Source organism: Salvelinus sp. IW2-2015, linkage group LG1, assembly GCF_002910315.2.
Source record: "Salvelinus sp. IW2-2015 linkage group LG1, ASM291031v2, whole genome shotgun sequence".
Taxonomy (NCBI): Eukaryota; Metazoa; Chordata; class Actinopteri; order Salmoniformes; family Salmonidae; genus Salvelinus; species Salvelinus sp. IW2-2015.
Window position 1 is genome coordinate 42566540 of NC_036838.1, and position 13313 is coordinate 42579852.

General features: G+C 45.7%; 1 protein-coding gene across 2 annotated transcripts in view; it reads left to right on the forward strand.

Moving 5' to 3' along the window:
* The window catches only part of LOC111967911 (hematopoietic progenitor cell antigen CD34), a 22661-nt gene extending 14186 nt beyond the window's left edge, over window positions 1–8475 (forward strand). The window contains exons 3-8 of one of the 2 annotated variants that reach the window (XM_023993355.2): window positions 2221–2465; window positions 2550–2651; window positions 4300–4420; window positions 4519–4571; window positions 6059–6208; window positions 6676–8475. In XM_023993355.2, coding sequence (XP_023849123.1) covers window positions 2221–2465; window positions 2550–2651; window positions 4300–4420; window positions 4519–4571; window positions 6059–6208; window positions 6676–6858 — 854 coding nt within the window. In that variant the 3' untranslated portion in view covers window positions 6859–8475. The remainder of the gene's footprint in view (window positions 1–2220; window positions 2466–2549; window positions 2652–4299; window positions 4421–4518; window positions 4572–6058; window positions 6209–6675) is intronic. The other variant, XM_023993363.2, reaches the window with a different exon arrangement.
* The last annotated feature ends 4838 nt before the right edge of the window (window positions 8476–13313 follow it).

A 13313-nucleotide genomic window follows, 5' to 3' on the forward strand; every position in this document is an offset into this window, starting at 1 on the left:
CCGGCTACATGTCTCCCCAGCCTGGTGAGTTCTGTGCCTGTGCTAAAGTCTAACCCTCCTGCATGTCTCCCCAGCCTGGTGAGTCCTGTGCCTTCTCCCAGAGCCAGGCTTTCTGTGTGTCTCTCCACTCCAGTGATAATCCATGGCACAAAGCCTCCAGTGATGATCCATGGCAAGAAGCCTCCAGTGATAATCCATGGCACGAAGCCTCCAGTGATGATCCATGGCAAGAAGCCTCCAGTGATGATCCATGGCACGAAGCCTCCAGTGATGATCCATGGCACGAAGCCTCCTGTGAGGATCCATGGCACGAAGCCTCCGGTGAGGATCCATGGCATGAAGCCTCCGGTGAGGATCATTGGCATGAGGCCTCCAACGAAGGAAGCTAGTCCGGAGCCTCCAGCAACGCCCTCTAGTCCGGAGCCTCCAGCGACGCCCTCTAGTCCGGAGCCTCCAGCGACGCCCTCTAGTCCGGAGCCTCCAGAGCCTCCCTCCTGTCCGGAGCAGCCGGAGTCTCCCTCCTGTCCGGAGCAGCCGGAGTCTCCCTCCTGTCCGGAGCTGCCAGAGCCGCCCGTCTGTCCTGAGCTGCCAGAGCCGCCCGTCAGTCAGGAGCTGCCTGAGCCGCCCGTCAATCCGGCGCTGCCGGAGCCGCCCTTCACTCCGGCACAGCCGGAGTCGCCCGTCTATTCGGGGCCCGCTGATAGGGTTCCCAGTCCGGGGTCGGCGGCGAGGGTCGCCGCTCCAAAGGCACCACCTAAGTGGGCTAAGACTATGGTGGAGTGGGATCCACGTCCCGCGCCAGAGCCGTCACCGCGGACAGATGCCCACCCAGACCCTCCCCTATAGGTTCAGGTTGGGGGGGGGGGTGGTACTGTCACGCCCTGACCATAGATTGCTTTGTATGTTTCTATGTTTTGTTTGGTCAGGGTGTGATGTGGGTGGGCAATCTATGCTGTATGTCTAGGTTGTCTATTTCTGTGTTTGGCCTGGTGTGGTTCCCAATCAGAGGCAGCTGTCTATCGTTGTCTCTGATTGGGAGCTATACTTAGGTAGCCTGTTTTCCATTGTGTGTTGTGTGTTGTGGGTGATTGTTTTCTGTTTGTGTGTATTGCTTGCAGAACTGTTTCGTTTTCGTTCTCGCTCTTTATTATTTTTTTGTAAATTCAGTGTTCAGTTTATTTTGTTTATTAAAATGAACACGTACCACGCTGCACCTTGGTCCTCCTCTTCTTCCACCAACGAGAATCGTTACAACATGAGGATGTCTGGGGGGTGGTCCTTGCCCCCCCTCCGGAAGTTAGAGATTTTTTGCATTTTTCAAACACCTGCAATCTAGAGCCATAATCATTATGCTTAATTCTATTTAAAAAKATGTATATTTTTCTGCATATCTAAGCATACAGTTGAAGTCATTTTTCCAACAATTGTTTACAGACAGATTATTTCACTTATAATTCACTGTGTCACAACTCCAGTGGGTCAGTTTACATACACTAAGTTGACTGTGCCTTTAAAAAGCTTGGAAAATTCCAGAAAAGGATGTCATAGGCTTTAGAAGCTTCTGATAGGCTAATTTACATCATTTGAGTCAATTGGAGGTGTGCCTGTGGATGTATTTCAAGGCCTACCTTCAAACTCAGTGCCTCTTTGCTTGACATCATGGGGAAATCTAAAGAAATCAGCCAAGACCAAGAAAATACTAATTTGGTGTATGTAAACTTCTGACCCACTGGGAATGTGATGAAAGTAATAAAAGCTGAAATAAATAATTCTCTCCACTATTATTCTGACATTTCACATTCTTAAAATAAAGTGGTGATCCTAACTGACATAAGACCGGGAATTTTTACAAGGATTAAATGTCAGGAATTGTGACAAACTGAGTTTAAATGTATTTGGCTRAGGTGTATGTAAACTTCCGACTTCAACTGTACATCTTGAGCTGTCTGTATCCTCYTGACTGGTGGTTATTCTTTGCTTGATAGCCTGAAATGGCTTCTTGGTAGCTARTTATGAGGTTGGGAAATTGGGAACCTCTCTGGCCTAGCTAAAGACAACTTCATAAAATTGCTAGGTGGCTAGTAGTATTACAGAGAAACAAAAACAAACAAACAAAAAAGAAAATCTGAGGGGGCACGTGCCTCTGTGCCCTATGGTCATGATGCCTCTGACTGGACATAAAACACTAAGAAAGAGACTTTTCTTTTTTCTTCTTTTCAGAAGCAGATAAACCCCAAGTTCAGATCATTGTATTCCCCAGTATTCCTGGCCTGGATCTGTCAGGCTTCTTACATGACACCACAGCGACTCCAGTCACCAAGGGGGTAGTGGAGACCACAGACATGGGGGAGGCCACAGTGGAGGCTGGTGACGCAGGAATCACAGACCCAGGTGACGACCAGGAGACCCAGGCTCCCCAGCAGTTTCAGACCTCCCAATCCAGTGACACTGTGCTCATCCCAGAGGTGAGCCTCGAGTTCAGTGACAATGCCATCCAAATCGCCAATCCAAGTTCAGAATGAACGATACACACTCTAGTCTAACTGAAGTGGTCTGGTCTCTCTCTACAGGCTGATGTGATGTGTGTTGATAAAGAAGCTGTCCAGGACAGAGATGCAGTGAATCTGAAACTCAAGGCCTCATCCAGCTGTGTAAGTAATGAGCACACCACGTGTACATGTGCGCACACACACACACGCACACACGCACACACGCACACACACACCTCACTAAAGGAAAGGCCAACGCATTCCTGATGTGACATTCAGGAAACCCTCACAGCAGTGCTCACTTCAGTTCAAACTGTATCCAGGGGGTAGTTTCAGTGTTAAAAACGTTTGCGGAAGCTGGGAGTCAGAGTAAGATGTTATAGATGACCGACTCCTGAGGCAAAATCATAGCAACTTGCCCCTTATCAGACCAGTGCACATTAGCTAAGCAGGAAATTCCTATTCATTAAGCTGCAGTGATTAAAACATCTCCAGCGGGCAGTSAACAAGAAGGCTAGTGACACACCAGCCCTTCTCCTCCCTAGTTATGCCTGCCAGGTGAGGAGGGGGAGCAAAAGGAGTTTGTTACAACCCAAGACATGCCTACAGGAGAGAAGGAGAGGGAAGAACTTGTTCAAAGTTTTGGTGTGAAAGGTGGGAAGGCGGTGGTGGGGATGCTGCTATAGCGTGTGTATCAAAGGGATTCCTCAGCGTCTTGGGGCAATGGCTGCTGGGCTAACAGGAATTCCGCTCTGTGCCGGCCAGGGAAGTGAAGGGGCGTCTCGCGTTCCTCAACTGTGTCTGTCTGCCAGGCTGCCTGCCGTYTGGAGCTCCAGCTCCTCTGATCTCAGTTGAGATAAAATTGTATTAAATGGTGCCCTGAAATAAAGGAGTCCTTGGTGATATCACACATCAAGAGGCATGTGTAAGAGTCTTGAATGGGACTTAGCTCCCCCCTCTCCATCTAGGCCGGCATGGGAAAGCCCCCTGCAGCATGGCATGTAATCAGTGACACACTCACTCCTACACCAGGCTAWGCTTTATGACTTGATTGGCTTCATCTGGGTTAGACACCACATCCCATTTGTGAAGATCCATGTATGTTTACAATTATATGAGGATCATATATAATGTAGATGGGTTTTAAAAAATATATTTTTCAATTATGAACAAATGACTAAGGAAGAAATACTGAAAAAATTATATAATGGAAACATCTTGAAAATGTTAGAAGACCCGCCATGCTATGCACTGACTACACTAGACATTAAAGCATCAGGGGCAGGACCCAAGAGACTGCATCAGGGATCAAGAAACAGCTGAGAAAGACGTGAATAAAACTGTTTTCAACTTAAAKATGAGAATTCATGTGCTTTACATGCACTGTATTGAACATGCTCTGAGTGCCGTAGCAGATGAGGCCTTGAGAGCGGTCCTGTTTCCTTAGCTTTGTAACGAAGCCAGCTGTCCTATCTGGGGCTGGGCTCAAAGGTTTGAGCAGAGCTGTCTGTGAGTGCTAGTGGCTGTTTTTGGACCATGTTAAATAGGTTGGAGTATTGCAAGGTTGTGATATCATTTATTGGGTTAAGGGAGAGAGATATGGGAGGGGGTGTGGCCCTTTCGTGGTGTACATTTCCAAAGACCCATAGTTATAACTGTGTATTCATGAGAATGTATATTACCACATTTCTGTGTGAACACATTTCTGTGTGAACACATTTCTGTTAGAACACATTTCTGTTAACTAGGATGACCAGGTTCAGCCCCAAATTCACATGCTGTGTTATTAATCCAACTGATATTTCCACAGGAGGAGACCAGGTCTAAGATTGAGAGTGTGTTGGAGCACCTGTGTGGAGACGACTGTAAACTGGAGGTCTACCAGGAGGACAACTCCAATGAAATCCTGATCTCTGGCCAATGCATAGAAGGTTGCTTCCCTCTTCTCCTTTTTAATGATGTGGGATTATTCTGTTGAGTGTCTGGTGTTGAAAAAACATGAACCAAATCATCTTATCTCTACTTACAGCTGATGCAAAAGGAATGGCTGAGAAGTTCAACAATGACAACATAAAAGACAAGGTAGAGTATCACTTCTCTCCATTCATTAGAGTATTCCAATTCCCCATACACATATGAYGTTCACATAATTCACACCACATACACTTCATGAGAAAGGCATTATGATCAGTGTCCATTGCTGTCACACCCACAATAAAATGCTTTAATTTGTGCACCGTGGTAGGTGAGGCAAAACCACAATTGCTGATTCGACTCCTTAGCTAACCACTGTGAGATAAACACCACTGTGAGACACTCCTCCACCAGACAGGAATATTCACTCATGGCTCCAAGCTGCTGGGAAGATGCTGTATGACAAACAGAAAACAATCCCCACTTTCCTGTCAGCTGGAATTAATTTATGTTCCCGGTGGAGATGGGGTTGAGTGTTACCAGCGGGAATGAGGAATGGGTGTTTCCTTCTCATGATTCAACCTGGTTGTCCCTTTGACATTAGACATACTCTGTGCTCCATCCCTACACCCATCCTTACAACCCCCCTAACTCTGCCCTGCCGCATTAAACAGTTAAGTGAGCTGCACCCGTCCACAATCTTCTCATTATGTTGGTCAGTTAGTTCAATGGCACCTTTGTGTTTAGATACTGCCCTGGTCTGAAGGGTGTAGGGCAGGGATCATTAACTAGATTCAGCCGTRGGCTGATTTMTTTTCTTGAGCGGATGGTCAGGGGGCCGGAACATAATTACAAATAATTTGTAGACTGCAAATTGACTGCAAGAAGCCCAAACAGATATAGTATTTGACTAAAACATAATCATTTCAAACCTTGCTTGCATTTGTATACGATCACATACTGTATATCTCTCAATTATGCATGGGAATACTTTGGAACAGATTTCCCAAATGAAAATCACTTGGATTTGCTGGTGTTTTTAAAGTGTTTTATGTCCAACAATTAAAATTTAAATGACAATCTGAAATAGCTTTACATGGGCCACACCCAAATGCTGGTTTAGAGAGAAGCATGTGGAACTGCCTTCCTTTGGTGTCTTGTTTTCACTATCATTCGTCATAGGCATCGTATAAGCTAACCTCAATCTCCTATCTGATTGACACAAACATTCCTAACCTCAGCCAAGATACTTAAGACCTCCTCAGCCAAAAGGGATATATCTCTATTATGTGTTCGAGCTGATTTGCTGGTGTTTTTACAGTCTTTTATGTCCAATAATTCAAATTTAAAAAATTGTGGGCTGCCAGTTGGGGAACAYTGGTGTAGGGAGATGCTGGCCTTTTTCCACTCAGTTGAATCTCTTGAACTTTATGCTAGCCCAGGCCACATAAAGCCTGAAATCCATCCTCTACAGTCTGGGGTAAAATAGCCTGATCCAAGGAGGTATTAGGGGCACTGCTATTCCTAGTGTCAGTAAACCATCTAAAACAAGACAATGCAGATTACATACTACTATAATTCACATAGGGTATAACTTCAAAGTACAGCCTGAATTCCTTATATTATTATGTGTATAACTCTCCTTGTCTCTTTAGATTGATTTTGAGGAGGCTGTTCCTCGCTGGGGGAAGAAATCCAAGCTGGTACTGGTCTCCCTGCTGCTCACTGGACTGCTCCTGGCTATTCTTCTCATCGCAGGTTACTACCTGAAAACCCACCGCCCACCACCCAAGGGAGCGAGACTGGTGAGTCAGAGTGGCCATGACGTGAGAGAGACCCATAGCAAACTAATACTGTGTACAGGACCCAGTTTACTGGGAAGATTGGGTGGGTCTTGTTTTCACAATAATTTATCATAGGCATCGTATAAACTAACCTCARTGTCCTCATCTGATTGACACAAATATTCCTAACCTCAGCCAAGATAGTTAAGACCTCCTCAGACAAAAGTGACACGACTCCCTGTCTCCACCTTTCGTGTTTGAATTCCATCATAGGGAGAAAGTGRTTGCTTTTGAATCCTCTCGTCATCAGGCTTCACCTTCAACTTTACCTTCCCTTCAGTACACATATACACGTTTGCTTTTCTGAACAACATACAAAACATATTATTCCTTCAGTTAAATCTGTACTGTATCACAATARCACGTATTACTCAGCCCAACCTACCATCAAGGTTCCTCTAATCAAATCTCTATGGTTCTGCCCATAGGCTGAAGAGGGTTTCCAGGTGTATGAGGAGAACCAGGCCAACACCCTGGTGTCTGTGGCCCCTCTGCAGTCACAGGAGCCCCTGGTGAAGCCCACCAGCAATGGGGAGTTTCCTGAGAGCCAGCCACCACCCAACAACGGCCAACCTGCCACCCAGACCTCGGTTGCTGACACTGAGATGTGAACGAGCTCTGAATTACATCCCCAACGCCCCATTCTCATTCCTCCTGCTCCCCGTCATCACCACATTCCCAATCCCTCTCCCCTCATAGTGTACCTGGGGATACAAGACTCTAACACTAAACACCCATTCAATATCCAAGCCCACCTCACCCTACCCCATGCAACCCTTGACTCACAGGATGATGACAATGATGACAATGATGAAGATGATGACTATGACGATGATGACGATGCCTGTAATGTGAAGAGAAGAGATTGTGATCACTGGCCTCTATCAGGTTTCAGTGGTGGTAGAGAAGGAGCCTAAACACTGAGTTTGGGGGACTGGACAGCAGGTTCAGAGACTGCATTCCAAAAACAATAATTGCTGCAAGAAATGAACAAGAAATCACCMAAATTGACAGTTTGTGTTGCTGTTTCCAAATTCAAGTATGAAGCACAGTATATTCGAGTTCTTAGTCTTTCAGATCTCAAATGGACTCATTTGAACCAAAAGGGTCATCGTAGTTTAAGGTATCGCTTGGTTAATTTGTTTGTATGATCTGGTGTGATCGTTTGCTTGAACCTCCTGTTTGAGGTAAAAAATTACATTTGGGTAACAGAAGCGGAGAAAGAGTGATACGTGGAGATTATTTCAACCATTGAAGAGATTTGAATAGGCAGCTTTAAAATGGGTATCAATATGATTGGCTAGTGCAGAGATCAGAGTTGAATCCTGTTGCCTTTTATCAAGGCCTATCATAATAGTTGTGTGAGATCGGCTGCCATATGTTTGTTTCATAATTCTGTAGGCCTACACTCTTAGAAGRAAAATGTGCTATCTAGAACCTAAAAGGGTTCTTCAGCTGTCCCCATAGGAAAACCCTTTGAAGGTAGAGAACCMYTTTGGGTTCCATGTAGAACCCTTTCCACAGAGAGTTCTACATGGCACTCAAAAGGGTTCTACCTGGAACCAAAAAGGGTTCTCCTATGGGACAGCCAAAGAACCATTTTGTAACCCTTTTTTTCTAAGAGTGTAGTGTGTCACAATTTCCATCATGACAAACATTATATTGTAGTTGTTTAAATGTTTTTTTCTGTTCTGACTCACCACTGTGTCTTTGAGAATGTTGAACCAGGTAGACTAATCTTATCAATTCCGGAAAACACACATAAACGGTCGGTTTTGTGTGGCGAAGCACTGCCGTTAAATATCTACAAAACCCCTAGTAACATGTTCAACATTCCCAAGGCCCTTTTTTGTCCTTAACAAATCAGTTCATCATGAAACATCAGTTACATGGATGAAAGTGAAGATGTATTTTAGCTATTGTTTTTTGAATGACTGATTGTTTTCATACAATACTGCATGTGTAAATATGCCTACTTTCTCTGTTAGAAATATCTGTGTGCCCTATACATTTTGATTGTGTCAATGTTGCTACTGTTTCTTTGTCTACCTGAACAGGTAACACTAGCCTGATCATGTCACATAGCATGGCACACATACAAACTTGCATCTCTTTATAGACCCCACACAAGGAAAAGTTTAGTTTATTATGATTCCTACAGCTGTTTTGGGCCTTTCATCAAATCTAACATCTGATCTTGGCTTAAATAAACCAAATTATTAATATGTCATCGAAAAAGTTTCAAACTGCATATAGTTTATTGTATTAACAAGCATTGCCTGATGAACTGACCCACATATGTAAAGCAATTGGACTCTGACAGTGTATTCTAKTCATGTAAAGCATATTTCTAGCAATACCATGATCATATAACAGTCACAAATGTTCGCTTATGGTCGTAGAGACATTTTCAATGAAACAACATCAGTAGAGTATTAGAAAGTGCAAAATATAAACTGTTGCTACTACAGAGTCCATGCAGAAATAGAACAAACATATTCTTTGGGGAACTGACCAGCATCTGAAGTACAGCATTGATTTAGGGAAAACTTTGCCACAGATGGAAACTACTGGACTATCTTTGACTTTGCCTATTGTTATCTCCAGTTTTGGCATCTTCCATTAATTGCGTCTGCGAATCAGCTTTAAAAGTAGATAGTAAGAATAAGATGACGCTTCGGTAACATGGATAACTATTGAAAGATAGCTGATTTGCGTATTTCTACATTGTAATGGACACGGTAAAAAATTTGGTAGGTAGGCTGCTGGGAGTCTTCGGCTGCAGTAGAGCAAAGTCAAGTCAGCCGATGCACATGATAGGCTACAATGACTTCGCTCATGATCATGCACGCCACAAATGACACGTGAACTATAAGTTCCTTWAATTTTATTTTGCGGGTGCATTTTAATTATCTGGATAGACACTTGAGGTTTATAGCTAACGTTCTTCCATTCAAAGCAGTGGAGCGTGTAGTGAAGCAAAAGTTTAGGTGTCAAAGCCATTCATCTGAGGATGACAGGGAGTGGGTTTGCAAAATGCTATCATATTAAGCAATCATACCATTTGTAAAATGGTCATATATATTTATTTTTTATATACAGTACCAGTCAAACGTTTGGACACACCTACTCATTCCAGGGTTTTTCTTTAGTTTGACTATTTTCTACATTGTAGAATAATAGTGAAGACATCAAAACTATGAAATAACACATCAAAAAGAAAGGAGGACCAAGGCACTCTTCATATAATTAATTTAAATGCCTTTATTAGTATGGCATGTTCAATAGAAACAAAGTTTTAAAAACCAACGCGTTTCGGCTGCATGGTCTTCGTCAGGGAGTACAAAAAAAGAAAAAAGGAATGCACTGTCCTCTTTTAAACAGCTTTTCCAATTAGCCCTAATTGGAAGAGGGAGTGGTTACAAAATTGATTGGACACACCTAGTAAGCAATACTGCACACATTAAAAGGTGAAATACTGTAGCTATGTTATCATAAAAATACAACTCCAAGCTAGAAGTATCAGAACACTAAAAGGTAGTTCTAACCTTAAAKATGACTGGGAGAAGTGTCAAGAATAAGAAAGMAATATATTCCATAGTACACTAGAACACAGCAAAACATGAACAACAACAGTCTATACATAGCTGAGGGCAATTGAGCAAAATGTCCACTAGATGACAGCAAATGGACCCATCACGACCCTACAGGAAGGGTGAGAAATCCATATCTTCATTTAAACCAGGGTATTTAGTGGCTTGTAGTTTGTAAATCCCAAAACTTTCCCTTTGGTTTAACTGTTTAAGACGGTCCCCTTTTCTAATAGAGGCCGGAATATGATCAATACCCATAGCTTGTAGGGAGGCAGGGTTGCCATGGTGTAAGGTCTTGTAGTGCCTGGCCATGGGGTAGGTGAGAGAACTTGGAAGGTTGAACACCGAGCGGGCTGCGGCGTTCTGGATGAGTTGTAGGGGTTTAATGGCACAGGCAGGGAGCCCAGCCAACAGCGAGTTGCAGTAATCCAGACGGGAGATGACAAGTGCCTGGATTAGGACCTGCGCCGCTTCCTGTGTGAGGCAGGGTCGACTCTGCGGATGTTGTAGAGCATGAACCTACAGGAACGGGCCACCGCCTTGATGTTAGTTGAGAACGACAGGGTGTTGTCCAGGATCACGCCAAGGTTCTTAGCGCTCTGGGAGGAGGACACAATGGAGTTGTCAACCGTGATGGCGAGATCATGGAACGGGCAGTCCTTCCCCGGAGGAAGAGCAGCTCTGTCTTGCCGAGGTTCAGCTTGGAGGTGGTGATCCGTCATCCACACTGATATGTCTGCCAGACATGCAGAGATGCGATTCGCCACCTGGTCATCAGAAGGGGGAAAGGAGAAGATTAATGTTGTGTCGTCTGCATAGCAATGATAGGAGAGACCATGTGAGGTTATGACAGAGCCAAGTGACTTGGTGTATAGCGAGAATAGGAGAGGGCCTAGAAACAGAGCCCTGGGGGACACCAGTGGTGAGAGCACGTGGTGAGGAGACAGATTCTCGCCACGCCACCTGGTAGGAGCGACCTGTCAGGTAGGACGCAATCCAAGCGTGGGCCGCGCCGGAGATGCCCAACTCGGAGAGGGTGGAGAGGAGGATCTGATGGTTCACAGTATCAAAGGCAGCCATAGGTCTAGGAGGATGAGAGCAGAGGAGAGAGAGTTAGCTTTAGCAGTGTGCGGAGCGCCTCCGTGATACAGAGAGAGAGCAGTCTCAGTTGAATGACTAGTCTTGAAACCTGACTGATTTGGATCAAGAAGGTCATTCTGAGAGAGATAGCGGGAGAGCTGGCCAAGGACGGCACGTTCGAGAGTTTTGGAGAGAAAAAGAAAGAAGGGATACTGGTCTGTAGTTGTTGACATTTGAGGATCGAGTGTAGGTTTTTTCAGCAGGGGTGCAAACTCTCGCTCTCTTGAAGACGGAAGGGACGAGCCAGCGGTCAAGGATGAGTTGATGAGCGAGGTGAGGTAAGGGAGAAGGTCTCCGGAAATGGTCTGGAGAAGAGAGGAGGGGATAGGGTCAAGCGGGCAGGTTGTTGGGCGGCCGGCCGTCACAAGACGCGAGATTTCATCTGGAGAGAGAGGGGAGAAAGAGGTCAGAGCACAGGGTAGGGCAGTGTGAGCAGAACCAGCGGTGTCGTTTGACTTAGCAAACGAGGATCGGATGTCGTCGACCTTCTTTTCAAAATGGTTGACGAAGTCATCTGCAGAGAGGAGGAGGGGGGAGGAGGGGGGGAGGAGGATTCAGGAGGGAGGAGAAGGTGGCAAAGAGCTTCCTAGGGTTAGAGGCAGATGCTTGGAATTTAGAGTGGTAGAAAGTGGCTTTAGCAGCAGAGACAGAAGAGGAAAATGTAGAGAGGAGGGAGTGAAAGGATGCCAGGTCCGCAGGGGAGGCGATTTTCCTCCATTTCCGCTCGGCTGCCCGGAGCCCTGTTCTGTGAGCTCGCAATGAGTCGTCGAGCCACGGAGCAGGAGGGGAGGACCGAGCCGGCCTGGAGGATAGGGGACATAGAGAGTCAAAGGATGCAGAAAGGGAGGAGAGGAGGGTTGAGGAGGCAGAATCAGGAGATAGGTTGGAGAAGGTTTGAGCAGAGGGAAGAGATGATAGGATGGAAGAGGAGAGAGTAGCGGGGGAGAGAGAGCGAAGGTTGGGACGGCGCGATACCATCCGAGTAGGGGCAGTGTGGGAAGTGATGGATGAGAGCGAGAGGGAAAAGGATACAAGTAGTGGTCGGAGACTTGGAGGGAGGTGCAATGAGGTTAGTGGAAGAACAGCATCTAGTAAAGATGAGGTCGAGCGTATTGCCTGCCTTGTGAGTAGGGGGGAAGGTGAGAGGGTGAGGTCAAAAGAGGAGAGGAGTGGGAAGAAGGAGGCAGAGAGGAATGAGTCAAAGGTAGACGTGGGGAGGTTAAAGTCACCCAGAACTGTGAGAGGTGAGCCGTCCTCAGGAAAGGAGCTTATCAGGGCATCAAGCTCATTGATGAACTCTCCAAGGGAACCTGGAGGGCGAGAAATGATAAGGATGTTAAGCTTGAAAGGGCTGGTACTGTGACAGCATGGAATTCAAAGGAGGCGATAGACAGAGGGTAAGGGGAGAAAGGGAGAAAGACCACTTGGGAGAGATGAGGATCCCGGTGCCGCCACCCCGCTGACCAGAAGCTCTCGGGGTGTGCGAGAACACGTGGGCAGACGAGGAGAGAGCAGTAGGAGTAGCAGTGTTATCTGTGGTGATCCATGTTTCCGTCAGTGCCAAGAAGTCGGAGGGACTGGAGGGAAGCATAGGCTGAGATGAACTCTGCCTTGTTGGCAGCAGATCGGCAGTTCCAGAGGCTGCCGGAGACCTGGGACTCCAAGTGGTGGTGCGCGCTGGGACCACCAGGTTAGGGTGGCCGCGGCACGCGGTGTGAAGCGTTTGTATGGTCTGTGCAGAGAGGAGAGAACAGGGATAGACAGACACATAGTTGACAGGCTACAGAAGAGGCTACGCTAATGCAAAGGAGATTGGAATGACACGTGAACTACACGTCTCGAATGTTCAGAAAGTTAAGCTTGCGTTGCAGAATCTTATTGACCAAAATTATTAAAATGATACAGTACTGCGGAAGTGGGCTAGCTAGCAGTGGCTGCGTTGTTGACTTTGTTGAGAGTGTCGCTGGCTAGGTAACCTCGGTAGCTAGCTATGTAACCTCGGTAACTGGCTCGTTAATTAGTATAAAACTACACAATTGTCTTAGATACAAGGACAGCAAAGACAACTATGTAGCTAGCTAACACTACACTAATCAATCGTTCCGTTGATCCGTTGAATGTAATAGTTTCTACAGTGTTGCTATTCGGTGGCTAGCTGGCTAGCGAGCAGTGTTGACTACGTTACGTTACGTTAAAAGGACGAAAAATAGCTGGTAGCTAACCGAATTAGTCTAAACTACGCAGTTATCTAGAAACAAAGACAGCAAAGACAACTATGTAGCTAGCTAACACTACACTAATCGAGTCGTTCCGTTGAATGTAATAGTTACTAC